This window comes from Trypanosoma cruzi, genomic scaffold (genome assembly GCF_000209065.1).
Source record: "Trypanosoma cruzi strain CL Brener 1047053516623 genomic scaffold, whole genome shotgun sequence".
NCBI classification, from domain to species: domain Eukaryota; phylum Euglenozoa; class Kinetoplastea; order Trypanosomatida; family Trypanosomatidae; genus Trypanosoma; species Trypanosoma cruzi.
In genome coordinates, this window is record NW_001849472.1 from 112,716 (window position 1) to 138,009 (window position 25,294).

Below are 25,294 nucleotides of genomic sequence, written 5' to 3' on the forward strand. Positions count from 1 at the left end.
ATCCATACCTGCCTGCTTCCTCTAATTTGAATGTTTGGCTTTTCCTGCTCGCAAAGTTGCTTTTCTTCCTCTTGGTTTTTTTTTTTTGTTGTTGTTGTTTCTCTTCATATGATCTTTTTTTTGTCCTTTCTTTTTATACTCACCGGGCTCCTTTTGGTCATGTATATATATATATATATATACATACCAATAAAGAGAGAGAGATGTAGAGAGGTAGAGAGGGAGAAAGATATCTAATTGTCCCTTTTCTCACCAAAATCCGCTGGTGCCGGAGCGATAACGACTCGCCTGTCCGCGGAAGGTGTCGCTGCTGTAAGTGGCGAATCCGGAAAATGCACCTGAACGCGTCATGCGATCACGGTCTAGCTTGAGGTCATACTCACGCCGCTTCACAGGGTCGATAAGAGTTGTGTGAGCCTCACCAATAATCTTAAATTTGCGCTCCGCTTGCGCACGCTCTTCATCTGGAAGCGCAATGCATTTATCGGGGTGCCAACGAAGAGAAAGTTCGCGATATTTCAATTTAATTTCGCGTTCGCTGGAGTTACGGCTGACACCCAAAACGTAGTAGTAATCCTTCTCACGCTCCGCCTCCTTCACCAGGCCGTGTTCACAGTGACGCAGCTCACGTACTAGTTCATGGTCGCTCGGGTCGTACTGTATGGCGCTCTTGAAGTCCCGGATGGCCGCCGAAAAGTTACTCAGTTGTTGCTGGCAACGTGCACGGCGGGCATATGCCTTCGAGAATTCCGCATCCAATTGAATGGCATTTGTGCAATCCTCAACACCCTCTCGAAATTTTCCCAGTTCCTTGTGTGCGGCAGCCCGATTGCAGTACAAGATGCGCAAGATTTGATTGTTATTTTCTGCGGCGTTAATTGCAGAAGTGTAGTGCTCCACGGCGGCTGCAAATTTCTTCTGTTGAAAAAGATGATTTCCCTTCTGTTTGCCTTCATCGACCAAATTGATCAGCTTCAGAAGATTAGCGCAATTGTCATCCAGTTGTTGGACGTCGGTAAGGCATGAACGCGCCTTTTCAAAGTGCTCAAATCCTGAAAGGTACAAACAGTTTGCCATCATGTACCACAACTTTGGGGAGCGACGGGAAGGTGACACCACCTCTAACGCCTCCACCGCCTTCAGGTAACGTTTCTGCTTGAACAACGACTCCGCGTAACGCAGACGAAAGGGAATCGTATCACTGAATTGAGCAACCAGCATGAGCCAAATCTCATCTCCCTCCGCCGTTCCAAAAACACGCTCAGCACGCTGAAACAAATCAAGCCCACTCTTGTACTTTTTCTTTTCAGCAAGAATGCTATCTGTTATCAGGTTCTCTGGTATTGTTTCCATTTGGGCGACTGCGCGGGCAATATCTCCCATAATTGCTGCCGCTTTCGCCGCCCGTGTATACATCCGAACATTGCCAGGCTCCAGCGCTATCACTTTAAGACAGTCGGAAATGCAATCACTGTAGCGTTGCGCCATGAAGTATGCAGAACTTCGATTCCCATGCAGAGCACTGAGACGAGTCAGACGATCAAGGGGTTGCTGTTCAATGGCTTTTGAATACAACTCTAATGCCATGGTATACTCCGCCTTTTCGTACGTAGCGTCCGCTTCGGCCTTCAGTGCTTTACTGCTATTTCGGTTGCGTCCCTTGATGTTTCGCACAGAAGCAGAATGCTTCTTCAGTAACTCCAAGCGTTCATCTGCCTCCATTCTATCTATCGCCTCCCTTTGAAGAAACTCCTCTTCGCCAATATCCCTAACCTCCTGCTCAATAGCAGCTGGTTTGGCCGCATTGATTGAATCTGCATTTGTGCGGGAGGGTATTGACTTGACCACCCTGCTCCCTGGAATGGCGTCGTTGCGTTTGACTCGCACAGTACGTCGGCCGGCGATCGAATCGTCCCCGGCATTTTTGGTCGCCCCCGCCTCTGGTGAAGTAAATACACGGGGTTTTTGATGGCGTCTGTGTGCTTCGCAGAGTTCTTCAAACGCCTGCACAACACCCAAGGGCAACTCTGCCATGGCGTCGGTGGAGACTCGTCTCGAAAGCGCACACCTTCTACACGTCATCATAGTGTTTGGCAAAATCTGCACGGGATCCATCACAATCCTGTGGCACAACTCGCACAAGAAATAAGTGGACATAAATCTTTCGAGCCACTTCGCACTTGGCGGATCCAATTCACCGTGGAGAAGATTGGGCTGACCAAATGAGGGCCATTTGACGACGCCATTGTCAGGGCCACGTCGTTTGCTTGGCGTGTCCGCATACGACGTAAACGACGACGAGGACGATGACGTTCCGGTTTGAATTCCTTCATCCTTCATTGCCGCCTCCATTCGTGGGCAGAGTCTGCGGAAAAATAGTGGCAAAAAAGGCACCTACGCAAAGGCAAAGAGAACACACACAAAATAAAATAAAAGTAAAAAAAAGAAGAAAAAGAAGAAATTGCTCCGTGGATCCATAATATGTATATAAAACATGCAGGAAAATAGAGGCCAACAAACCAAAAAACCAACAGCAACAACAACAACAAAAAAAAAAAAACATTAATATACAGCCACAGGAGGCGTAAAAGATCTGATTTATTAGTTTGGTTCTTTCCCATTTCAAACTGCAACTTTTTTTACTTTTCTCTTCCTGTGGCGTGGTGGAACCGCGTAAGAGAGAGATTGAGATAAAAAAAAAAAAAGGAAATGTAAATAAATAACTAAGGAAGTGGGTTAAATACAGGCGGTTCAGGGAGCAGGTATTCACATAACACACGTATACATGAAAACAATGCTGCATACAGACCTAAATAATTTAACTTTTAAAGAGAGAAGATCTATTGTGATTTTCGGGGATGGCGGAGAAGAAATTCTTTTTCAACTTCCCTCATCTCTTCGAGTATTTCCCCACAAAATCGCATAGAATCATTTTCTCCCCGCCACACCCGCACACTCATACACCATTCCCTTTACAGCGGTGTGCATTCCACTTCGCCTTCTCCTCCTTCTTGTTTGTTTGTTCTCTCCTTTTTTCACTGCCACGCCAGAGAAGAACCCGCACGCTCCAAATGATACCCTCCTAAATTTCTAATTCGTCCTTTCCACGAGCACCCTCCAAACGCAATTTTGCGCTGGATTTTTTACCCACACATGTTCTGCACTTAAATCCGTGGCGACGCCGCACCATATCCGGGACGTTGTACCTTCCACAGACAATGCAGAGTCGCGCAAAGCCATTCGTAGACAACGAGCCGTTGCCGGGTTCGTGGGAGGAGTAAAAACTACCCCCCACAGATGTACTTTCGTCCACGGGACGGCTCGCTACAGGCACCAAGTACTCCACAGGAATAGACATGGATAAGGGGTACCGATACCCGGCTGGCGAAAGGCGTTTTGGGCGGAACTGCATTAGGACAAGGTTTTGCCCGGTGTAGCGTACTGCCACGCCGTCTAGTTTGCCGTCGCAGACCTCCTCCATCGCGGAGCACCAGTAGCTGTCGGTGAGATGCTCACGAAGCGAGGAACTCGGAGCGAGAATCCGATACGTTTCACCGGGAGTCACAAGAGACCCCATTCGAAAGAAATCGTGTAATGTGCCGGCTGGACTTCACAACTGAAGACGCACCTGTCAAAAGTAAAAAAAATAAAATTAAATAAAATAAAATTAAATAAATAAATAAAAAAAGAGAAACACAAAAACAACAGAAATCAAAAAGGTAAAAAATTTAAAAAATCATAAAAACAACAGCAAAAAAAAAAAAAAAATAAAAATAGAAAAAAAAAAGTGGATAGGATCGACAAAACCGCGTTGCTTCCTTCTCACTTTAACTTTCCATTCCTCGCTCTTTCTCAGATTCTCTCCGCCCTTCTCTTTACACCGCACTGACGACAGGCCGACCAGGCGTTGCTTCGTCATTCCCTTTTTTTTATTTTTATTCAGAGACCTCCCCAAGTCAAACAAAAGAGGACAAAAATAAACTGCCTCTCAACCGTCAAGAGCGTCAATGTGGGCGAGAAGAGGCCCAGCAAAATCAAATGTACGCAACAAATTTTTGGTGGACGTCCAAAAGTACGGTGTCTGCTGCATAACCTCTTCACACTCAGGCTCAGAGAGCGTCGCGGAGAGAACGTATATCATATTCTTTATCGTTTCTTGGATGGCCTCACGCAGAACATTCTCTTCCTCCGTTAGAGCGTTACAACGCCTCAACTCCCTCGCGTCCTGTGCATCGGCCGTCACTGTGTTGCAACTACTTTCTGTCGGGGCGGTGTAAAGGGCATAGAGGGTACCCAGTATACGTTGCCAAAGTTCCTGTAACACCTCCGGCGTCTCTCCAAGGGATTTCACGTAGTGTAAAAGCACCTTAGGCAGCAGGCCCACAACACGGCACTTTAGGTCGATGGCCACAATTTGGTTTCTTTCCCTTGCAGCACTGGACGGGTCAGCTGAATTCTTCGTCGCCACCTTTGCTGTCGGTCGCGGCGAAAACGAGCTTAAAAGACTTGTCACAAACGTTTGGGTGGAAGTCGGATTCACGGCGGTATCGGCGGGTGTCTTGGTACTCCTTGACGGTGCAGGATCAGCTGCAGAGGATGGCGCACAAATCTGTTCAGTAAGAGGGAAAACAACGTCTTCGTATAACAAAGAAATGGAAGCGACAGGAAGTCGCTTAATATCCGAATCCAACAAGCAATGCTGTAGGCATAACAGGGCCTCACTTCTATCGCGGTACTGGCGCGACAAGACAACCAAAGCACATAGGCCTCGAAGTGAGGCAATCCACACCCGATGCCACTCAGTATTCTCATTATCAGTACTTCCTAAATCATGAGCGGCCACAAGGCGACGACAGATCGTGGTAACATCATCTGCAATACTTTCCAAATTCTCACCTTGATCCACCTCACTCGCATTCGCTACACATCCAACAGCTTCTTCATCTTCACTATATGACTCCAGGGCATAGGTGACCAAGGCGTTTATAACATCCTCACCATCTCGCAGAATATCGTAATGTTCCTCTTTCACCATAATCGTTAGCGCCTTCCTCGTTCGCCACTGCACTAGAGGGTGACTACATGCGGTTGCCATCATGCAAAGCGTATTCAACAGTCTAACCAAGATGGAATGGGTCGGTACGTGCGGTAGATATTGTGGCTCAGAAAGTAATTCTAGCAAGGTGCTAGAAAGTAATGGAGCAACCACGGACGTGAAGACCTTGGAAGGGGCATTGGTAAGCAGATCCAAAACTTGTGGTCCCACCTCCTGCTGCAAATAATGACAGATAAAATGTTTGAAAGCTCTAAGGAGTGCCTTTACCACGCGGATTGCCAGTGACAACCAATACTCGTGGGCTTCAGGACGGATCGGTTGGCTAGGTTCAGTCAGGGAAGATTCGTATTCAATCGCAGCACTAGTCGTGTTATTCTTGTTGCTGTTGCAGCCACTCCCACTACCATCATTGCAGCTGTTGTTGTTGCTCTGCTGTGAACGCAAGTTTTTCGGTTGATTAATAGTGGCAAATATGCTTGATGTTACCTGCTGACATAGCTTCATGTAGCATTCCAGCACAACGTTATCGGTTGAACGACGAATGGCAACCTCTGTGACGAGAAGCATCATATATGAGGCAGCATAACTGTCCGCGGCCCCTTTGCTTTTCATTCTCCCCGTCTCGCACAAAGCACGAAAAAACTGAAGGTGTGCCTTGTCCTCCAGCTTGTCAATCATTCGCAGAAATTCCTCCATCGTGGGGAAGAGCATCTTGACACGCTCCATCGCCCGTCGTTCCTCACCTTCCTGTGCTTTCGCACGTTCGGAGGAAATGGATGAGCCCCACAACGCCGCAAACCAGCCACCCTCAGAAGTCGCACGTTTGGCTCCCGCCACAACTATCCTCGGATTATGGCGCAGTTCCTCCCATACTTCAGTGCAATCCGTCGAGGAAGACGTTGACGAAGTAACGTTTGGTTCCTTCGCAAAGACACCCAGCAAGAAGGATTTAGAAAAAAAGTTGCCCAACTCCCCCCAGGCATCTATCACCATCGGCATGCAGTCATGGAGGACACAAAACAGTTTTTCTAAACAATGCAGAGAGAAACGCTGATTACCGAGACGAACCAATGAACCATTGGCATCCTGCATGTCAAGCGGGAGTTGTGATAAAAGAACCAAAACGACATGGTTGACGGCAGACACAACGCCAAACATCGTGGCAGTCTTGGCTAGAAAACATAAACCGTCGAGCGCAACATTATACGCCTCTTCGGCCGGAGTTAAGGAGGAATCAAGTTTGGTACTTTCCAACTCCACATCTCCCTCCGCCATGAGATATTGCTCAAGGGAGATGCCACACATGTATATTGTGTTGGAAAATGCGGTGAGACAATTATTCCATAAAGAAGAAAAAACAAAGGCATGCAGGGCTTGAGCAACAGCTTGATCCTTAGGATTGGATCCGGTAACTTGCATAGAGCATCTCATTAAGGCATCCTTTGATATCACATCTTTAGAAAGGGCAAGTTCCCGCATTTCCAATGCCCAGGTGACATCATTTGAGAAGCCTGCATCAATCATCTCCGCCATAATAATTGGATGGGCTTTTACATCGTCATATAATCGATCCAAAAATTCGTCTGGAAGTTTATTACCACCATCACTGTCACGATGCACACGTCTAAAGTCCTCTTTTTTCATTGGCTTCATCATTTTACCAGAGTGTTGATCCGTGTTCAACATAATCAAGGAAAAGGCAAGAATAAATGGCCCCTGCTCACTACAAAAAGGATTAATTTCCTTCCCCGCATCAAAATTAGATTTAGCCCAAATTTTCGCAAATGCCTCCATGACGCGATCAATCTTTTGCGCCTCCCCTGGCATGCACATACGGTAGGCGGTTTCACGAATGCAAGACAACAGGGACTTGTTGCGGTAATCAAATTCCTGTAAAAACCCCTTCAGCTGCTCCTCGTAGAAACGAACAGTTCCTGCCTGCAAATGAGACTTCTCTCGTTCTGATTCCCAGGCTGCAAGGGCCGCCGCGCCCTCTTCCCCCTCGCCAGATGCTGGTGCGGGCAGCTCCCGACCGAGCTCGCCAAGATACTCCCCCAGTGCACGTTTGTCCAGCACGTCGCTAAGATAATAAAGACAGGCACCCACCTCACGTCCACCAGCGGGCTCAACAAGAACAAAAGCCGGTGTGTCTGCCACGCCACTTCCAAAAATATTGCGGTAGGATGACCCGGCGGGCACACGGGTTGCGTTCCCAAGAAGAAATGGAATTCCCTCCTTGATAGCGTTTCTTCGAAAAAGGGAGGCAAACTCCATCAGTAATTTTTTCTGTTCCAGCCGAGACAAAATCAAAGACGTTAACTCTGCTGGAGGTGGCAACGGATGCGAAACAGCCAGAGACGTTTGACGTAAAAGGCCAATCATGGCCTCCAAGGCGAGTGCGTCCATTTGTGTCAAAAACCCCTCTGCACCAAAATCAAAAGAGACACCAGTGCGTTCTTCCCTTCGTAAGGCAGAGGAACTGTCTTCATCGACTACATAAAAACAATTTTCGACCAATACCGCACACAGCCTATCAAACAAAGGGGGAAAACGTCGTGAAAGGTCATACTGCGCGTAGCAGAATGTGGAAAAATCGGCATCCCCACAGAATTCTACAAGACTCTCCAATAAAAGCTCTCGACGTTCATATAGATCCATCACCTGTGTTATACTCCTATGCGCTTGAGATCCTGTAGGCATAGACGGTGAGGTCGCCATGGAGGGCGAAGAAATGTTTCTTCCCGGTGATGATGGACCGGAGCGAAGTTCTTCCGTCATGCGCATAATTGGATCAAGATGGAGAACCCTAATAAAAGAAAAGGTCTGTGGCACCACATGAATAGAAGCAATTTTCACCACAATGTGTACTGTTCGAAGTATCAGAGAGAGTACAATAATATTCTCCGTACTCACTCCTGTCACGAGAAGTGCACGACAAAGATCTTGTTGAACACTATGGAGTAACTCCTCCCAGCCAGGTTCACAGAGACAATCATTGACAACAAGCAACATGGCTTGTACCAGCCATAGTCCTTCTAACTGCACTGCTGCAGCTTTGGGCGATGATTTATTGACGGAGCGTTGAATGTCTGAATTAGATCCCCTTTCATTATCGGATCCCATTATAAGGGTGCAAATATAACGCAGCATATTAGCTCCCGTAAGGAATGACTCCTCTTCCTCCCCTGCCTCGTTATTCACCGCTGTTTCATTCTTCTCTTCCAACGGGCTGGAATGGGGCCTATTCTTTACAACAAACGTATACAGAGATGTAACAATAGACTTCATGGCTTGTTCAGCCGTTCGACGAAGCAGGGGACTAACCATCGGATGAAGTGCCACTTTGCACGCACGTCGTAATATCCGAATGAAAAGATCCTCGGGCAACCCTCGCGCGCAGGGATGGCCTGCACAACTCACATACAACTGCAAAGTTCTAGCGAGCACTACCTCGTATGTAGAAATATCGCTTGCTTCACCCTTCTTTCCATGCACAATTTTAAGGATCATCTCAAGACCGTTCCTTGTAATAAAGGAACAACGAAGGTCAATGAGATTTGACAATGAAGCCAGGGCGACGCCTACTATTGTGTCACCCATTTCTTCCGAACTATAAAGATCACAGAATGGCCGAAGAATGGCCTCCTCGCTGATATAACGCACCAACGCCGGAGTCATAATCTCACGCTGAAGCGCCTTCAGTTGACGTAACAAGGGATGCTCAGTGATTCGCCCCGCATTTGCAAAACGGGCATTTGCGCCAAACTTTCCGTTGGAGCGTATGGCGACAAGAAGATTTTGTGTCTGATTGGAGAGAACAAGACAATCCCGTCTCCAGCACTCAGCGCCGTCAGACGACGACAAGGACGAAACCTGTCCGTTCTCTTCCATCACGACAAAATTCCTTCCCCCTCCTCCCCCTATTTTTCCCTCTTTTTTTTTCTTTTTTGATAGTCGTTCTTGTTGCTTTTGTTGTTGTTATGGCTTTCTTCTTATAACGTCCTTTTTTTCACGCGGGAACTGTAAAAGAGTAAAAAAAAAAAAAAAAAAAAAAAACGTTCTTGTGGCGACAAGGCATCATGCACTGCAGTAAAGCATTTTATAAAAACATAAATATGTATTGGCCCACACAACGGGAAAAAAAAAAAAAAAAAAAAAAGAAATCACGTAAAAAGAATACATACACGAATGCAAATGCATGTATTGCCCGTGTGTGCACGTTTGCGTGTGCGTGTGTATACGAAAACAAAGGAGTCGTGCATGCATGCGTGCGTGCGCATTGCAATGCTGAGGAACAGGATAAGGAAAAGCAACAAAAACAACAAAAAAAACTACAAAAAAAGCGCGCATCCCTCATGTATGTACATTAACCCCCTCCCTTTTTTTTGTTTTTTCTCTCCCCTCCCCATCTTCACTTTTCCTTCCACTCTCTCTATTTGCTCTTGGAAGAGAGCAGCACATACTCAAGGACGCGCTCAATGGGGATCTCATCTTCGTATGGCAGAAAAATGGCATTAGCAACCTCGCAGCCAAATCGCTGCTCCACCAAATTCTTCGTGATCATCTCAGGTGGAACCTCCTTTTCCATATTGCTCAGAAACCGACGCGCCTTCCATAAAAGAGCACGCTGTGCAAAAGGATAACAGAATTCGCCCCACCCAATACTGCCGCGCTGACGCACGTCGAGGGAATTCTTCCACTCCTGAAAATGGCTATCCCCGCTGAGAGGCTCACTGTGGGTCCATTGGTAGAACAGAGCAATCTGCTCGTCATTCAGATCGCCAAGTATCCTTGGGTTTAGCGCTGTCCATACGTGGCGCAATCCCTCGAGTTCAAACGCCGTCAACCCCCGACACATGGAAGCATCAGGACAGTTTGTCTCCGCCTCCGCCTTGATAAGCGAGATAAATTCACTCTCATCCACGGTGAAGTGATCACTTGTGTAAAAAAGAAACAGTTTAAAAAGTGTCTCCGGTGAAAGGGCTCCGGATGCGGTGGCGAATCGACAAAATTTCTGGTACTGGCAATTCTGCAATTCAAACACTCCCTGGACCTCTTGTGTCTCCTCCGGAGTTAACTGACGGGGGTCCATTCGTGACGTAATAAAGTGCGGGAAAAAAAGTGACATGAGTTTGTCAAACGTCACTGGACCCGCATCCTCAATTTTTTTTTTCTCCTCCGGCTTGAGTTTCGTCCGGAAGACTTTCTCCAGAAACCGCGTCACACCTCGACCTGCCAATGTTCTGTTGGTTTTGCCCGAGACCCTGTAAAACATGCGACGCAGCTTCCTTGCCTCCGCAAATGTCAGAGGCAAAACCGCCGCCTTCGGGTCACTGTGATACTTCCGTCGCTGAATTCCAATCTTTGACAGATAAAACGAACGAATCAAAAACACAATGTCCAAAAGTCCAACTACGACAAGTAGGATACCCGTTACAAACACAGGTGCCGTTATAGTTCCATGGACAGCATAAAGGTCCAGCATAAAAAACTCTTCACAGGGCTTGGCGTACATGTTACTCTCACTCTCCTTTGGACAGCTGGACGAGGTAACTTCAAGGCAACTGACAAAGAATCCGCTGCATTGCAAACGTGACTGAATAAGTTCAATTTCACTCGGATTCTTTATTGCTGTTTTCATCCATCGAGAAGCCAAATAACCAAATAAGAAATCTCCCTCAAATATTGCTACAATTACCCAAAGCGCACCAAGGACTGTGTGCACTAACCCATTAACGAGCAACAAAGCACCGCAAACTATGACCGCCGCGTACAGACGAAAGATCACCAATGCAATATTCAAAAGCGTAATCAAATAAGCCCATACCGTAATTACAACATAAGGGATAAGCAATTGTTTATATAAAATGATATCAGCCTCCAAAAAAAGCAGGACGGACGCGAAGCTAAAAATCGAAAAGCCCACGATAATAAGTGACAATATAAAAATAAATTTGCGAATTAAAATGTCCATAAACAAAGTGGAAAACAACTCATGGGGCCGCTTCAAATAGCACCATAAATATAAAACAGTGACAATTAAAAGCACCAAAAGAGCCACACTGCTGCACACAACAATAGAAATCACGTAATTTCTCTTTCCAGCTTTTGCAACTCCTTTCTTTTTCCATTCAACATCCCGCAAGTTGAAACCACTAGAATCATCACAAATAGACCCCTCACATGGTGTGCAACTATCGGACATTCCACACATTTTCATTTCAAATGGAGCAGATTCATCTGAAAAAAGCTCATATGATAATATTCTTCGGAAGAGCTTCGTATCTCCCACTGGACGGATGTAAGGGGAATTGTCCGTAATTACGGCACACAATTCAGTTGGCAATGACCAGTTCTTCCACAATTCCTTGGGTACCACAAGCTGAGATGAGTGGGCGGCGTCAAAGATAGTTCCGTCCCCCAGCATCCAAGACACACTCATGTTTGTCATTCCTGTGATCTGTCCAATATTGAGTTGAATGTCTTTAGATTTATCGAGCTGCACCTTTTGGGCTGTTCTTGTGCAGCGTGTAGTCGGCCGGGAAAAATTCGGGTCTGCAGAAAGAAGAGCAAGATTCACCTGTTCCTTACAGACAGCACATAAGCCCTCTATAGAGGAATTTCGCATCATGCAATCACTCTCCGACGGACGGTAATAATTATTGAAAAAACAACCTTGGGACGGTGTCTTATCTGCTAGCCCTTGGTCGATCCAATAATCCCAACGTGCACGCGCCGCCTCAATGGATGGGGCGCAGTTCGGTACGTACACATCATGCTCCTCCTCGACTCCCAAAACGTACTCGGAACTCACTGAGGCAATGGCTTTAGTAAGTTCACGAATAGCAAAGAATGGCATAAACAATGGAGCGTTGGTAAAGATTGCAAGGGATTTCCCACCCTCGCCTACCACACTCTTGGGGTTGTTCACCAGCACAACAATAAGGTCCTGGGTGGGGGCATAGGTGGACAATGCGAAGACAGCGCTTAGGTTGCAATCTATAAAGAATGGATAAGAGTGACTAATCGAGCATTCAAGATCTAGTTGCTCATTCCTCAATGTTTCATTTTTTCCCACAGTGGTATCTGAGCCCACTGAAGGCTGAAACACGGCGTATATGTTGAGTGATGACGCATACCTACTCCACGGTTCTGAAACAACACCGCGAACTCTGCCATACAAAGCATCGACGCATTTGTTGACGTCGCTTTGGAATTGATCCTCCTCCTCTGCAGTGTATCCTGCAGAAAGAAATGTAATGGAGCGCGTCCTCCAATCAACAGAGACCCTCTGCACCTCCCTGTACTTCGGTCCTCCATCCGCAGCGCGGCATATCCTCACAACCCCCAGAATGAGACACGCCAGCAGCAGACCCCGCAGCAAAGCAATGAAACGCATTTAAAGCCAAAGGAAGTCTGGTATTTCCCTTGCTGTTCCTTTTTTTTTTTTTTTTCTCTTGCTCCTCGCTCCAAAAATGTCGTCTTTGAGAGGACACACGATGCACAAAAGGCTGCGACAGAAAATATGACGGCCAATAAAAAAGTGAAAAAAAGGAAAAAAAAAAAAAAAAAAGAGCCGTAGCAAAGCATCGCATTCCACAGTCGCAAACACCACACACACACAAATAAACACGGACATAAAAAAAAAAACTCAACTAAAAATGATGCAAAAAAAATATAATTGAATGAGAAAAGTCAAAGAACTTTTCTATTTGTTTTTTCTTCAACTGACATCTGAGAGAGCGCAGATGCCTCGTGAGTACGGATTGAAAAAAAAACCAACGACACATATATATATATATAGAGAGAGAGAAAGGGAGAAAAGAAGTGAACAGAGCAAAACACGCACACACGCATCACAAAAAGAGAGTAAAAAAAAAAAAAAAGGATGAAAAGCCATGCCACACATATACCACTCATCTAACCTACTACTGGAACAGGGGCGTGAGAAAACACCGTTCTCACTTCCCCAACGGCTATGCCTTCTGGATTCCACTGAAGAATGACACTGGCACCCTCCCGAAGCACCTCTGGATGATACAAAAACTGAAATCGAACCAGGCATCCCTTGTAGAACACATCTGCATCATTGGGTAAAGGAGAAATGATCTTCACCGCCTGTCGCATGTTGCCCGTGTAAAGAATTGGTTGCAGTCGGGGCGTCATGCCCTGTGATAGCACCTTTAAGTGTGCCTCAAACTCCCAACAAACACTGACAGAAGTTGGAACTAAGATCTTTCCCTTTTGTGCCATGTCCACACTTCTTGGGAGCTCAGAGAGAGCAAAAGTGGCCTCGTCCGTCGGCCGCACACGCGTGACATGTGATCCTCCGACGTGTATGCCCTGAACTATGACGGGGTAAAACTTTCCCTCTGAGTCCGGCCCAATACGACACTGGCACCCCAATTCTACTGAACCCTTCACCACGTGCCCATGCACAACGGGCCCCACACCACGAACAAAAAAACTTCCGTCAAGAAAAACTTCAAATTCCCCGTCCGGTGTAACCGGCATACAGCCAATAGGAAGAGATGACATAAAGTGTCGAAAAAGTTCTATGCCCGATCCATCCGCGGAGGAAACACGCAACACGGGAACTTGATTCGATTTATTCCACGACCGCTGGAAACTATCCACACCGTCGACATCCGCCAGGAGAACAGAATCACAGCCGATCAATGAAAACTCAACCGCTAACTCAAACAAAAAGGCATCCACCTCAAAATCAAAAGCAACATCAAGTTTAGTCACAACAACAAAAAATGGGATCCGCATGGCACGAAATACTCTTGCGTATAGTGTTACTTCCACTACCGGTTGTTCAACAGAAACACATATGCCGGTAAAATCAGGACGACGACTCATCAAACCAAAAAGCATGTGTTTTGTTACATCTCCCCCAAGATCTATCATTGCAAGCGAACGTGACGAGGAGTCAATACCCTTTAAGCGACAAAGAGTAGAATTCTTATTCTTTCCTTCGCTGCTGTCTATAGGAATGGCCCGCGCCACGATAGATGTTGTTTTTCCCGTGCTAACCTCATGTTTGTGATTAAAAAGTAGTTGTCGGGCACTGCCCATGCCATCGTCAAGATACCCAGTAAGAAGTACACCAATCAGCGTGGACTTTCCACTACCTGCGGTGCCACAGAAGGCAACTTTTCCATCCTGCAACTCTGCCTGGCGCTGCGTAATGAGAATCTCGCCACACCAAAGTGGAATTGGCTCCGACCGTAGCAAAAATTCCTGTAAAATATTGAAATCAAGACCAAGTGCCTCCGCCATTTTTTGCAGCGTCTCCACAGTCTCCTGGTATTCACATCTTGGCAGCCCCCTCGGGGATCCGTCATTGGCGATACCGAGTTCATAAAGACATTGCCCATTTCCCTCCCCTACTCGAAACTGCATTTGCGTCACCAGATGTTTAAATCGAGCGGGAGTGACGTCTGTGAGCCGCCACTTGTACTCCACATCGCCGTCGTCATCCTCCTCCGTGAGGCACCCGCAGCCCTCCGAGTCCGCCAAAGCAACAGTTGCCAGCCGCCTGTGGAGATCAAACGTTGCCGCGGCACGCTTCTCGAGGGCACTTTCTACGGAATCTCTGACTGCTTTCGGTTCATCATGCTGGTCCATGCTGCCGCTACTTGCAGTTACTTCCAATTGACACGACGGCAGCAACCCCTTGTTTGTTTATCGGCTCAAAAACTTTCAATCCAACACGCGGTACAATTCTTTTCGGGTGTTGGCTTAAAAAAAGAAGAAAAAAAAAAAAGAATAGAGAAAAATGCGGTGTGGGGGAAAAAAAAATCAATAAACGCACACACAAATGGACGACAGTGTGGCAGGACATCCTTTTTGCCCTATCCACGCATGATGTTGCTCGACGCAAAGTCTGCAAAAAAAACACGGTATGAACAAAAAATATACACATTTCATAGTCCAAAGCGTGCACCTCACCGCCTTCTCACCTAGATGGATCTAGAAGGAAAATGCGAGACAGCGGCACGATACCTATGAAAGAGAGTAAAAAAGAGTTTACGAATCACCTCATGTTCGTTTGAGAGGGGCATACCTTGTAACGCCTCTTGGACGACTGCAGACGCCATTTCACCTCCCAAAATATCCCGTGCCATTAAATAAAAATCCGATAAAATATTTGTCGAGTGTATCTGGAGAGAATCTCTTGAAACAAATGCTTCTCGGTAATTCCGCAACAACAATTCCATAAGTGAAAGCTGCACCAGCAAGGCATTCACAACGCTCGCTGAAGTCGTGCTTTCCTCTGTCTCTTGCAGCAACTCACTTGGGCCATCATGCAACGGGTGTGAAGTCACGTAATGGCCCAACGGCGGATGATTTGCCAACGATAACTGCTTTGCTGGGCCGTCCATGAAAGTGTCGCGCAAGGGTTCTGACACCGTTCCCGAAAAATCACAACTCATCCCCGGCAATGTCCCATTTTCCTCCCTCTTTTCACCCGTGCATAAACTCATAAAGCGTGATGGTGCCTGGACAGTCCTTTCTGGTTGCGAAACATTGGAGAGTAGGGCTTGGTGGTCCGACGCGTGGTCGCTGGTGCCCACCATCTTGTCTTCTTTCGGTGTGCGTCGAGAAAAACACCGCTGATTCCCGCCATCTAATTTTGATTTCAATGTTTTAGTGGAACTCACGAGCGCCATGTTCGCTTCCCTTAGAGGGACTAACTCCGCTTCGCAGAATGCCCTCGTTTTTTCCCTTTCCATTTCTAGTTTATGCGGCGTGTCAAATAACACCTTTCGCTGCTGATGCGCTGCCTTCAGTTGCATTGCTAGGGTCTCTATCACGTGACTCTTCTCAGGCGTTTGGCCCGGCATTTGCAAGTAAGCCGCAGGCTGCGTGCTTTGTTGGAAAGTTCCTTCTCCAACCTCTCCCACCTTTGTCGGAAGCCCGTAGGAATCTGTTTTACTGACGAGCGCGTCTTGCTGGAGAGTTCTATGATCCGCCTCGTCGGACACGTAACATTCCTGCCATGGGCGGGATTCAACGCCGGGATCCTGCAATTCTTCAGGCATCACATGCAGGACGTCGGAACTAACAGGTAACATCGTTGAGAGCGTACCCACCATGGCGTCCGTCGTGCTTTGTGCCATCCAATGCAATATGTGGGATGTCTCGGCCGCACACGCCAGCAAATATGTGCCACGTATGGGACACAAGCACCTTACCGCAGTTGAACCCATATCATCGTCAAGTACACCACGCTCCATAACTGTCAAAAGATCGGGTGACTCTTGCCATCCCCAAAAGAACACCTCTCGCGCAGTACTGACAGTGCACAAACCCCCACACCACGGCACATACGCCATGGAACAGATTGCGCCAACATGCACAAAGTACTGTCCAATTTGAGCCCCCGCCCCCGCCGACCAAAGAATGATATCGCCATTTTCTAATCCACTTACCACTATGGATTTGCGTGGGGGATGTGATAGCAACGCCAAGGCCGTCACGGGGCACGCCCCTGCTGTTCGAAGGCTAAAGGATGGAGTGGCATCTAATCCAATATCCCTCGTTTCTAGTAATAAAATAGCACCACTCGTGCATCCGATCCAAACCGTCGATTCCGTCATGAGCAACGATGACACATTCCCAAGCGCTGCATCCGAGAATGTTTCCGGTGAACCAAATATGCAACGGGAAAAGCAACGCGCTGCTTGCTCATAAGGGTCATTGGCATTGGCTAAATAACCAATGGTGGGCCAAAAGAACACTTTTGGAGACTCAGAATTGATAACAGCAACGAGCAAATTTCCGTCGGTCTGCAACTCCCGTACCACTACAGTGCCATCCAGCCGCAGTTTGTACAAAAGCTGCAGGTGGACGTACCGACCTCCCCGACGACGGACGCGGTAGCAGTAAACAGCGCTTGATCCACCAAACCATGCTAGCACACTGTGTTGTACAGTTTCATGGGCAGTAGCAACACATGACGCCTTCATCGGTCGCTTTCGCATCAACAAAACGCTCGGATCCTGCGGTGACCACGCCGTGACACACCCGTCAGGGTGCACAGCCAAAAGTGCCAACTCCCCTGTGTCGAAAAGTTCCACTGGCGCAATGGAAACCACCACATCTATCCAGGGGGGAGAGGAACGAACCGTAATGTCATCTATGGTACCCATCAGTGACGGCAATTGTCTCTTTTCCACCGGAACCTCCCTCAACGCATAACACGTTTGCAGACAACAAATAAGAGAAGAAAAGAACCAAAAAAAAAAAAAAAATACGGAATCCGTCAATAAACACATTCATTAAAAAGATTTTATCAAAAAATTATTTGCTCATGTTGCAAATGACACCCACTTTCTAGGGTTCAATTCCGAAATATATCGCAGGAAATCATTTATAAAAATATTAAAAGAATGCTTAGCTGCTCAGGCCTAGACTGATCTCCCTCTTTATTCCGGCTCTCCGTTTCCTTCCCCGCAATGGCATTGTAGTTTAGATGCGGCTGGGGTAAAGGTAGACACGAACACGCTTGCCGATCGCCGATGCAGGGACGGCGGAGCCATTAAACTTCGCGCGGACGGCTCCGGAACCACCGTGAGGACGTGTAACACGGCCCCAGATGGCACGTGTGTTACTGCGGCGGGCAGGAGCCTTGCTCCAGCGGACACAGCGCTTCATCTTGTAGCCGTGATAAACGTAACACACACGCTTGCCAACATACCACGCGGCGTCCTCCTTTGTGTTGACGTTCTCAATGCGGACGATGGCGGTGTTCTTGTTCTGGCCGTGGAGACCGCGAGTGTATCCCGCCAGCACCGCCTTCATGTAGAGACGGGGAGACTTGCGGTTACGCTTCACCGTGGAGGTCTTCTTTGTCAGCTGCTGGATCTTCTTGCTGCGGTTTGCCGCAAGAGAACCGTGAAATTTCCTCAACATGGCCATTTTTATTTCTTGACAAGAAGATTTAGGTTTAGTCGCGTAAGCCTAGCTGCTGTCGGAGAGAAACAAAGTGAAAACAACAAAGCAAAAAAAAAAAAAAAAAAAAAGCAGATAATAATAATAATAACAATAATAATACAAAGGCAGAAGGAAAAAAAAAAAAAAAAAAAAAAAAAAAAAGATACAGAAAGAAAGAGACAATAAATCCCATGTACTTTTCTCCAGGCAAATAACATGCTTGGGACCAGAGGTAGGTATATGAAACACGAACACAAAACTCGGACACACAGCGCAAATCGTCACACAGCAGGCAACAGGGAAGTTGGGACGGGGATTCAGGCCAAGGTTACCAACAAAAAAAAAAAAAAAAAAAGAACCCCAAATAAGGAAAAACCCTTATTATTAATAATTATAAGCAAATAATAATAATAACAATAATAATACAACGGCAGAATAAAAAAAGAGAGAGAAAGAGAGAAAGAGGGAATAAATCCCATGTACATTCTCTCCAGGCAAATATACGAATCTCATGCTTGGGACCAGAGGTAGGTATATGAACACGAACACAGAAACACTCGGACACACAGCGCAAGTCGTCACACAGCATGGCAACAGGAAGAGTTGTGGACGCGGCGATTCAGGCGCAAGGTTACCAACAAAAAAAAAAAAAGAAAGAAAGAAAAGGAACACACATCCCAAAAATAAGGAAAAACAACCACTTTAGTTTCATTTATAGGCGGAATGTCTCCACATCTCGCTTTTCATTTCCTCTTGTTCTTGTAAAATTCAAAGAAAAAGAGTTAACAGCATCACCTACACTCGCGTCAATCAGCAGCACCACCCCCACGGCACCCACCGCGCACATCGCATACTGTTTTCACATTCACCCTCTCATTTTCCCATTCACTGTCTCTCTTTTTCTCCCTTTCTTCCTGTTTTCGCAAGGAAAATAATAATAATAATAATAAACGGCGTGTCAGCGAAAACTTGTGTGCATTTGGGGTTTCGCGCCAGTTCGGTAAAAAAAAAAGAAAAATGAAGCAAAGCTTCGGCTGCGGCTTATTTTTAAGAATGACGATAATGGTACCACAATCTCCCCCCATAAAGGGAATAATAATAATAATCAAAGGATCCCAATAAACCAATTGGTTGAGTACACTTTTTTAGTTGTTGTTGTTGTTTTGTCCATTTCTTTGTTTTATCATTCATATTTCAGTTTTCTCTGTCCCTCTTCCAATCTTCATTGCCCACATCTTTTCACGGTACAAATACCCCTCCCCCTTTTTTCCCCCCTTTGCGTTTTTCTCCACATCCCTTACCACACACACACACACACGCACGCACCCTCCTCTCCTTTCAGCTGCTGTTGCTAGAGCCGTAGCCGCTGGTAAATCGCACGGACCCGTGTCGCGGCATCGTCTCGTCTACTTGAAGTGCCGTCGAGTACAACAGCGGCACCTTCTCCTGCATATTCGTCGCTTCCGCCTCGTCTCGCTGCTGTTCCACCGCACGCGTGCGATGCTGCTTGTAACTAGAGTGGAGGAAGAGACCGACGGCCAGAACAAGGTACATCAAACCTGCATTACGGCACGCCATTGCCTTCTCGTCCAGATTCCACTCGTTCAGTACTGCCACAATGGCAAAAGAATTGATGCGAATGTGCATCAGCCATGCTATGAGAAATGCCGTCACCGCATTCAGAAAGGAAAAGGCTATGTATGCGTACACCTTCCCAGACATGAGCTTGACGGAGGCAAATCCGAAAAAAAAAAAAAAAAAAAAAAAAAAAAAAGATGAAGCAAAAAGGCAAATAACACCCAAAATTTCAGAATTCCCAAAAGGTCGTTTCCTTTTATTTGTTATTGCCGTTTTTTTCTTCACCTTTTACTCTCGCAAGTCGTCTCGACTGTAACAAACACGAAACGCCGCTTCTACTTGTTCCATTAGGCGGAGGGCGAAACACACTGGCCACCAGATGCAGCCACTGCTTCACAGATGTACTTGCGTGAACACGCATGTCCATGTGCACTCCCCATGGCCGAGTAGGGAACATTTCAAAGAGAAACCACAACAACAACGCTTTACAAGAAAAACTCCGTCAAGTATTCGCCTCGGATCTTTCCTTTCCCTGACATTTTCCTTGCAGTTTCTTTTCCCATCATTAGTTTGCAAGATTTCACAATAACAGCGGAAAGTATATATATATAAGTGCACATACCCGTACATGCACATGAAGGGTGAAAGGGGAGGATAAAAGAAAAAAAAAAAGAAAAAAGACGGGATGGGAAGCATGGCAAAAGATGCAAAAACCTGAGTCGAAAAGGGAAAAACAAAAAAAAAAAAAACAAAAAAAAACAACAACAAAAAAAAACTAGCGCCCTAACATCTCTTCTATCTCCGAATCGCTTTCTTTCCACCGGAGGGGTCGACGCTGATCACGCAACACGACTTTACGGCAATTCCGGCGAGCACAAAACCGAAGACGAAAAAGAAATAAACGAAACGTATCGCGTAAAAGGTTCCACAGCGGTGCCAGCAAAATGAGAAAGAAAAAAAATATAAAAAAAAGCCCAGCACGACGACAAGCCATCGCTTTTACGCGCAGGTCCCACTTATGCTCTATCGCCGGAATACGAAAAACCACCATCTCCGTTGAGTCCATCATCCACGCAAATAAAAAGGCACATGCTGCATTTAATACACAGAAAGCCAACATGGTTGCTCGAAGAAGTGAGAATGTACACCATTGACATGATGCAACAGCCGACCAAGCCCCCAAAATCATAACTATTGTGTGGTAGACCAGGATACTCTATTTCCTGGTACCACACACGCTGGAAAGTTTTAAGGAAAAAAAAGAAAAAAAAAAAGGAATGGAGGAAGCATGCAAATGCAGGCATATCTACCGTTTTTTTCTGTTGTTGTTGTTGTTGTTGTTGCTGTTTTGCAAACGCACGACTCCGTAAAGAAGAAAGCAAAAGTAAAATAAGCTATCTCTGAGCCAGTATAGATTACATTGCGTGGGCGGTGACAGCCGACAAGGGAACAGAAGACGGCGATTTCAAATTTGTCCATAAAGAAAGCACTTGGCCCACCCTCTCAAGGCGATCCTTCATGAAGACACGCCACGCATTTTCATCCCCACACACACGAGGAGTTTCCGACGGGGCTTCCGTTGCAATTGTCTTTGGCGCCGAGTCCTGCGCGCCCAGAGGGAACGCCTCCTCCGGTGTCTCGACATTTTCCACACAAAAATAGAGCCCGTCCTCATCGCTCCACGCCCCCAGATTCGTCAGTTGAAGCTTATCACCAGCCCTAATTTCGACTGGGCCGGTGTCGTACAGTATATGATTCACCCGCACTGCAACGTCCTGAGGGTCCCAGGCTGCCAGCAACAAACGGGGTTCCTCAATTTCCCGAGAGACCAAAGTCACATGAATGCTCCTCCGCTCGTCCCGCACTAAAAGCGCCCCATCACCACACTTCCGCAAGAAAACAGCATCCCACCTACCAAAACAAGAGCTCCCAGAGACTAATCCATCCGGGCGTCCAAGTGACATCGTCCAAAATGATTGAGAAAACAACAAAAACAAAATAAATAAATAAGTAAACAGAAAGGAATCAGGTGCAATGCGCTCACACAACAAAAAAGAGGTAGAGAGATGAGAAGAAAAGTGAAGCGGAACAACTAAACAAAGAATAAAACCGTACATAAACGTCAATATGTATACATATATACATACCCCTAATGAAGCACATCTGCATTCCTGTTCTTCTCATCTCCATTAGTCTCCAGAAGGGTCACACACACACACGCACAGGAAAAAAAAAGTAAACTTCCACTCAACGCTTTACATTGTCGTCAAAAACATCAAACTCAGAGCCTAACAATAACAAAACAGTGGTCACATGTTCTCTCCATCGCATCAAAACCAAATGCGCATCATCGCCATCATTATCGGCGCAAGTTTCAACCACAAAAACTCACCGAAAAAAAAAAAAAAAGTGAAAAAAGAAAGCAATAAGGACAAAAACGCATTTGCTCGTCTTTTTTTCTTATTATTATTCCCTTTTATTCATTCCCCCCTTTTCCTCACGCTTTCAACGCTGCACAACCAAAGCAAAAAGTCAATTCGTCGCGGACAAATGGTTAGGCTTTTTGACAGCGTAAAGCCTTCTTCTGCAGGCATGATCTACCGAGAGTTCCGTATTCCCCGGCCGAGCTGTTATTTCCCTGGATTGATAGCTTTCTAACTGTCTTCCATAAAATCGTGAAGACTGCACGGTCGGTGTGGGCTTAAACGGAACAAGTGCGCCATATGGTTTTGGCACGCCTAAGTCATCATCAGGGATGTAAGCGTTTGGCCGCTGCTCTGCCGTGGTTAAAAAATTCATGGAGGCTGCTGTCACCTCTGCCTCCGCCTCCTTTCGCCGTCGTATTATGCTTGCATACCGTTGTCTGGCCTCCACCTCTCGTAAGTATAGCTCCTCTGCTTCAACGAATGGCGCCTCTCCTTGCTCCATCAGTCGTTCCGCTTCCTCAACAAGTCCCTCCAGTCTTTGCACTTCCTGTTGAAGTTGAATAGCGGATGCCTGAAAAATAGAGAGTTCAGAAACAGTTGCCATCATCTGCCTAGTTTTAGCCCGAATACTGCTGTGGTGAGAATTCGCCTTCTTGGCAAGCGCCAGCGTAAACTCTCGTCCGGTCTTTGCCTGTTCACCAAGACGAGAAGAAAGTTCTGTGACCTCCTCCAAAATGAGATCCTTCTCTCGAATACGTTCGTTAACAGCATTTACCCGTTCCTCTAGTTCTTGGCAACGCTGTTGAAGGTGTAAAAACTCATCAGAAGGACCATCCACGCCACCGCAGAGACGGGGCACCGCAAAAGATGCTTGCGTTGTACCATTCACATCCTGCGGTGTGCTCTCTGTCTCTGCAGGAAATGCCCTTCCTGCAGTGGTCCGTTTAATAAGCCGCCATCGGTGTGAATTTTTTGGGTTTGTCAGGTCGTTTTCGAGGACTTCAACTTTCCACCGCTCGTCGTCAATGTCATCTGTTAGCTTCGCCAGCTGCTCCTCCAACTCCTTTACTTTTGGAATAGATTGTCGAACTACGTCCACCTCACGGCAAAGATCGGCAAGCTTAATTCGTAGTGTACGTATTTCCTCATCACGGGCATTGTTCATGAGAACACCATTATTTATGGCCTTTTCTTGCGCATTTACCCGTTCATACAGCACGCAGAGTTCATCATTGCGGTCAAGTACTTGGACCCCGGCATAGTTGCGTTTCTCAATTAGGTCATGGTATCTCAGCTTCACACCATTCATCTCCTGTTCAAGATCCGCAATCTGTGCGTTCGTCCGTTGCACATTAATCTTGACGTTTCGTTCATCCTCAAACGCCTTCTCCAAAGACTTACGTTGTCGATTTTTTTCCATACGGAGGTTCTTGCACACCTGACGAAGTTCTTGCACCTGACGTTTTTTCTTTACCAACTCCGTTTCTTTTAAAGCAGACTCGCGGCAAAGAACAACAAGCTCATTTTCAACAATTTTCTTTTTCTCAGACATTTCGGTCATTTTCTGCGTGATGGCCTGAATTTGTGCAGCCTTCTGGCCACGTTCCGTCTTGATCTTTTGAAACACATCCATCATGGCGCTCAATCGCTGCTCCAGTTCCTCTTTCCTCTTGCGTACGTCATTCACGTACATCCCCTTCATACGCAGCTCGTTCTTCCCTATTGCTATTCGGCTATTTTCCCTTCCGCAGTCACGGTTGAGTTCCTGCCGCCGAAGAACGAGTGCTTGGGTCTCACGATGCTTTGCTTCCTCTTGTAAAGCCCGTTCGGCAATTTCGCCTTTAATGGCTTCGATATCTTCTCTTATGGACTCTGCCTTCGTGACAAATTCCTTCCCACGATTCTGTTCTTTTATGAAAGCTCGTTGTCGCTGTTCCAGTTCCCGCTGAGTCTCCCGAATGCGTTGAGTATTTTGTTTGCGTTTGTTCTGCACACGTTCCAATCTTTTCTTGGCACTCACAATGTTATTCTTGACTTCATTTTGATCTCTGATGATTTTTGAAACCGTATGCTCTAACTCCATGTATTCCATACCAACACGTTCTTTTTCCCGACGTACATGTTCAACTTCCCCAATCTCCTTTTCTCGAGCAACGTTTGTGGTCTGAATAAGTTGCTCCAATTGCGCAATGCGTTGTTGATATCCCTGACGTGCTTCCAATTCCATTTCTAGTGAAGTGTTCAGCGTGGCAAGCGTGGTGCGTTTGGATTCAAGTTGAGCTTTAAGCTTTTGTAAGTTTGCCAGCGCCTGGACATAATCCGTGTTACGTGTATTTTTCTTCAGCTCCAGTTTTGAAATTATGTCGCTTTGAACTTGGAGTTTGTCATCCAAGGCACCCAGTTCAATCTGGGCTGCCTGATAACTTTTCACGACTAGCTGTGTCTGTCGAATGGCGCGTTCAGGGGCATTCTCGACGTTAGAAAGTTGCTTTGCAGCATCTGCCATGACTGTACTCCAGCGCGCCAGCTCCTCCTTGCACTCTGCCTCCTGGGCCAGTATATCTTCACGCTTGGACACAACGTTAGTCATCTCCGCCGCCATTTCCTCAACTTCTTTTCCCATCGCAGACATCTCCGCTTGAATGGCCTCCATTCGGGGACGCAGACGCGCCTCCTCAGCAGCAAGAGCGTCCTCGCGCTCAAGTAACATTGTGTGCTTCTTACGATCAAACTCCAATGCCTCTACCTGAAGAATACTTTCCCGCTCCTGGGCATCGGACAACTCTGTCTCCGCCTCTAGCAGCAGTTTCTTCAGTCGCTGGATTTCCGCATCGTCCTCACGAGCATTGTTACCCCGTACTATAATTTGTTCCTTTTGTGATTCCAGTTCCTTCCGTAGCTGTCGGGCACGCTTCAGCAGGAAGTTGTCCCGTTTGTACACCGCCAGCACACGATTATGAATCTCCTTGAACTTCTGCTTCAGGTACTCCGATCGCTCCTCGATTAGACGCCCCTCCTCCACAAGGGTGTTGAGGATCACAACCGCAGACGACTGCGAGATATCCATGGCATCACCAAGCGCCGAGGGTACATCCGTCATCACACAAGAAAGACGGGGTTTCCCACGCACCACACAAAACGCCAATTATAAAAATGACTGCCTCCACTTTTCTACAGATGCGAGGCGCTAATCAACAAGAAGGGAAGGAAAAAAAAATCGACAAAAACATTGATAAAAAAAAATACTAATCGCACTCAAACACACACAAAAAATAATAACAAATAAATA

The 25,294-nt window shown here is 46.6% G+C and overlaps 11 protein-coding genes across 11 annotated transcripts, besides 26 other annotated features; all 11 read right to left on the bottom strand.

The window, feature by feature from the left end:
* Positions 1-4,367: part of a sequence feature (areas merged during assembly that could not be assigned to a particular haplotype. This can correspond to areas where the two haplotypes were merged or to regions with more than two copies in the genome that were merged during assembly.) that runs on past the window's edge.
* Positions 61-135: a sequence feature (T-rich).
* Positions 160-186: a microsatellite.
* Positions 192-230: a sequence feature (GA-rich).
* Tc00.1047053506559.430 (TPR-repeat protein, putative) lies at positions 250-2,352 on the bottom strand (the record flags this gene model as incomplete). The annotated part of the gene is made up of 1 exon (XM_816714.1): positions 250-2,352. The coding sequence occupies one exon, from the start codon at positions 2,350-2,352 to the stop codon at positions 250-252; it is 2,103 nt and encodes a 700-aa protein (XP_821807.1).
* Positions 2,407-2,461: a sequence feature (A-rich).
* Positions 3,083-3,577, bottom strand: Tc00.1047053506559.434 (hypothetical protein, conserved; the record flags this gene model as incomplete). The annotated part of the gene is made up of 1 exon (XM_816738.1): positions 3,083-3,577. The coding sequence occupies one exon, from the start codon at positions 3,575-3,577 to the stop codon at positions 3,083-3,085; it is 495 nt and encodes a 164-aa protein (XP_821831.1).
* Positions 3,640-3,787: a sequence feature (A-rich).
* On the bottom strand, positions 3,989-8,947 carry Tc00.1047053506559.440 (hypothetical protein, conserved; the record flags this gene model as incomplete). Its single annotated transcript, XM_816716.1, has 1 exon — positions 3,989-8,947. The coding sequence occupies one exon, from the start codon at positions 8,945-8,947 to the stop codon at positions 3,989-3,991; it is 4,959 nt and encodes a 1,652-aa protein (XP_821809.1).
* Positions 4,368-4,436: a sequence feature (areas merged during assembly that could not be assigned to a particular haplotype. This can correspond to areas where the two haplotypes were merged or to regions with more than two copies in the genome that were merged during assembly.).
* Positions 4,437-9,470: a sequence feature (areas merged during assembly that could not be assigned to a particular haplotype. This can correspond to areas where the two haplotypes were merged or to regions with more than two copies in the genome that were merged during assembly.).
* Positions 9,089-9,112: a microsatellite.
* Positions 9,194-9,219: a microsatellite.
* Positions 9,471-10,169: a sequence feature (areas merged during assembly that could not be assigned to a particular haplotype. This can correspond to areas where the two haplotypes were merged or to regions with more than two copies in the genome that were merged during assembly.).
* On the bottom strand, positions 9,489-12,455 carry Tc00.1047053506559.450 (uncharacterized protein; the record flags this gene model as incomplete). The annotated part of the gene is made up of 1 exon (XM_816717.1): positions 9,489-12,455. One exon carries the CDS (start codon positions 12,453-12,455, stop codon positions 9,489-9,491), a length of 2,967 nt encoding a protein of 988 aa, XP_821810.1.
* Positions 10,170-19,100: a sequence feature (areas merged during assembly that could not be assigned to a particular haplotype. This can correspond to areas where the two haplotypes were merged or to regions with more than two copies in the genome that were merged during assembly.).
* Positions 12,594-12,629: a microsatellite.
* Tc00.1047053506559.454 (GTP-binding protein, putative) lies at positions 12,977-14,689 on the bottom strand (the record flags this gene model as incomplete). The annotated part of the gene is made up of 1 exon (XM_816727.1): positions 12,977-14,689. The coding sequence occupies one exon, from the start codon at positions 14,687-14,689 to the stop codon at positions 12,977-12,979; it is 1,713 nt and encodes a 570-aa protein (XP_821820.1).
* Positions 14,806-14,841: a sequence feature (A-rich).
* Positions 15,025-17,343, bottom strand: Tc00.1047053506559.460 (uncharacterized protein; the record flags this gene model as incomplete). The annotated part of the gene is made up of 1 exon (XM_816718.1): positions 15,025-17,343. One exon carries the CDS (start codon positions 17,341-17,343, stop codon positions 15,025-15,027), a length of 2,319 nt encoding a protein of 772 aa, XP_821811.1.
* Tc00.1047053506559.470 (ribosomal protein L35A, putative) lies at positions 17,537-17,986 on the bottom strand (the record flags this gene model as incomplete). Its single annotated transcript, XM_816719.1, has 1 exon — positions 17,537-17,986. The coding sequence occupies one exon, from the start codon at positions 17,984-17,986 to the stop codon at positions 17,537-17,539; it is 450 nt and encodes a 149-aa protein (XP_821812.1).
* Positions 18,070-18,163: a sequence feature (A-rich).
* Positions 18,402-18,426: a microsatellite.
* Positions 18,932-18,951: a microsatellite.
* Positions 19,101-19,738: a sequence feature (areas merged during assembly that could not be assigned to a particular haplotype. This can correspond to areas where the two haplotypes were merged or to regions with more than two copies in the genome that were merged during assembly.).
* Positions 19,303-19,327: a microsatellite.
* Tc00.1047053506559.480 (hypothetical protein, conserved) lies at positions 19,340-19,723 on the bottom strand (the record flags this gene model as incomplete). The annotated part of the gene is made up of 1 exon (XM_816720.1): positions 19,340-19,723. The coding sequence occupies one exon, from the start codon at positions 19,721-19,723 to the stop codon at positions 19,340-19,342; it is 384 nt and encodes a 127-aa protein (XP_821813.1).
* Positions 19,739-25,143: a sequence feature (areas merged during assembly that could not be assigned to a particular haplotype. This can correspond to areas where the two haplotypes were merged or to regions with more than two copies in the genome that were merged during assembly.).
* Positions 19,746-19,775: a microsatellite.
* Positions 20,309-20,354: a microsatellite.
* On the bottom strand, positions 20,355-20,768 carry Tc00.1047053506559.484 (hypothetical protein, conserved; the record flags this gene model as incomplete). The annotated part of the gene is made up of 1 exon (XM_816729.1): positions 20,355-20,768. The coding sequence occupies one exon, from the start codon at positions 20,766-20,768 to the stop codon at positions 20,355-20,357; it is 414 nt and encodes a 137-aa protein (XP_821822.1).
* Positions 20,900-20,927: a microsatellite.
* On the bottom strand, positions 20,995-21,696 carry Tc00.1047053506559.490 (hypothetical protein, conserved; the record flags this gene model as incomplete). Its single annotated transcript, XM_816721.1, has 1 exon — positions 20,995-21,696. One exon carries the CDS (start codon positions 21,694-21,696, stop codon positions 20,995-20,997), a length of 702 nt encoding a protein of 233 aa, XP_821814.1.
* Positions 21,974-22,017: a sequence feature (A-rich).
* Tc00.1047053506559.500 (hypothetical protein, conserved) lies at positions 22,112-25,105 on the bottom strand (the record flags this gene model as incomplete). Its single annotated transcript, XM_816722.1, has 1 exon — positions 22,112-25,105. One exon carries the CDS (start codon positions 25,103-25,105, stop codon positions 22,112-22,114), a length of 2,994 nt encoding a protein of 997 aa, XP_821815.1.
* Positions 25,144-25,220: a sequence feature (areas merged during assembly that could not be assigned to a particular haplotype. This can correspond to areas where the two haplotypes were merged or to regions with more than two copies in the genome that were merged during assembly.).
* Positions 25,221-25,294: part of a sequence feature (areas merged during assembly that could not be assigned to a particular haplotype. This can correspond to areas where the two haplotypes were merged or to regions with more than two copies in the genome that were merged during assembly.) that runs on past the window's edge.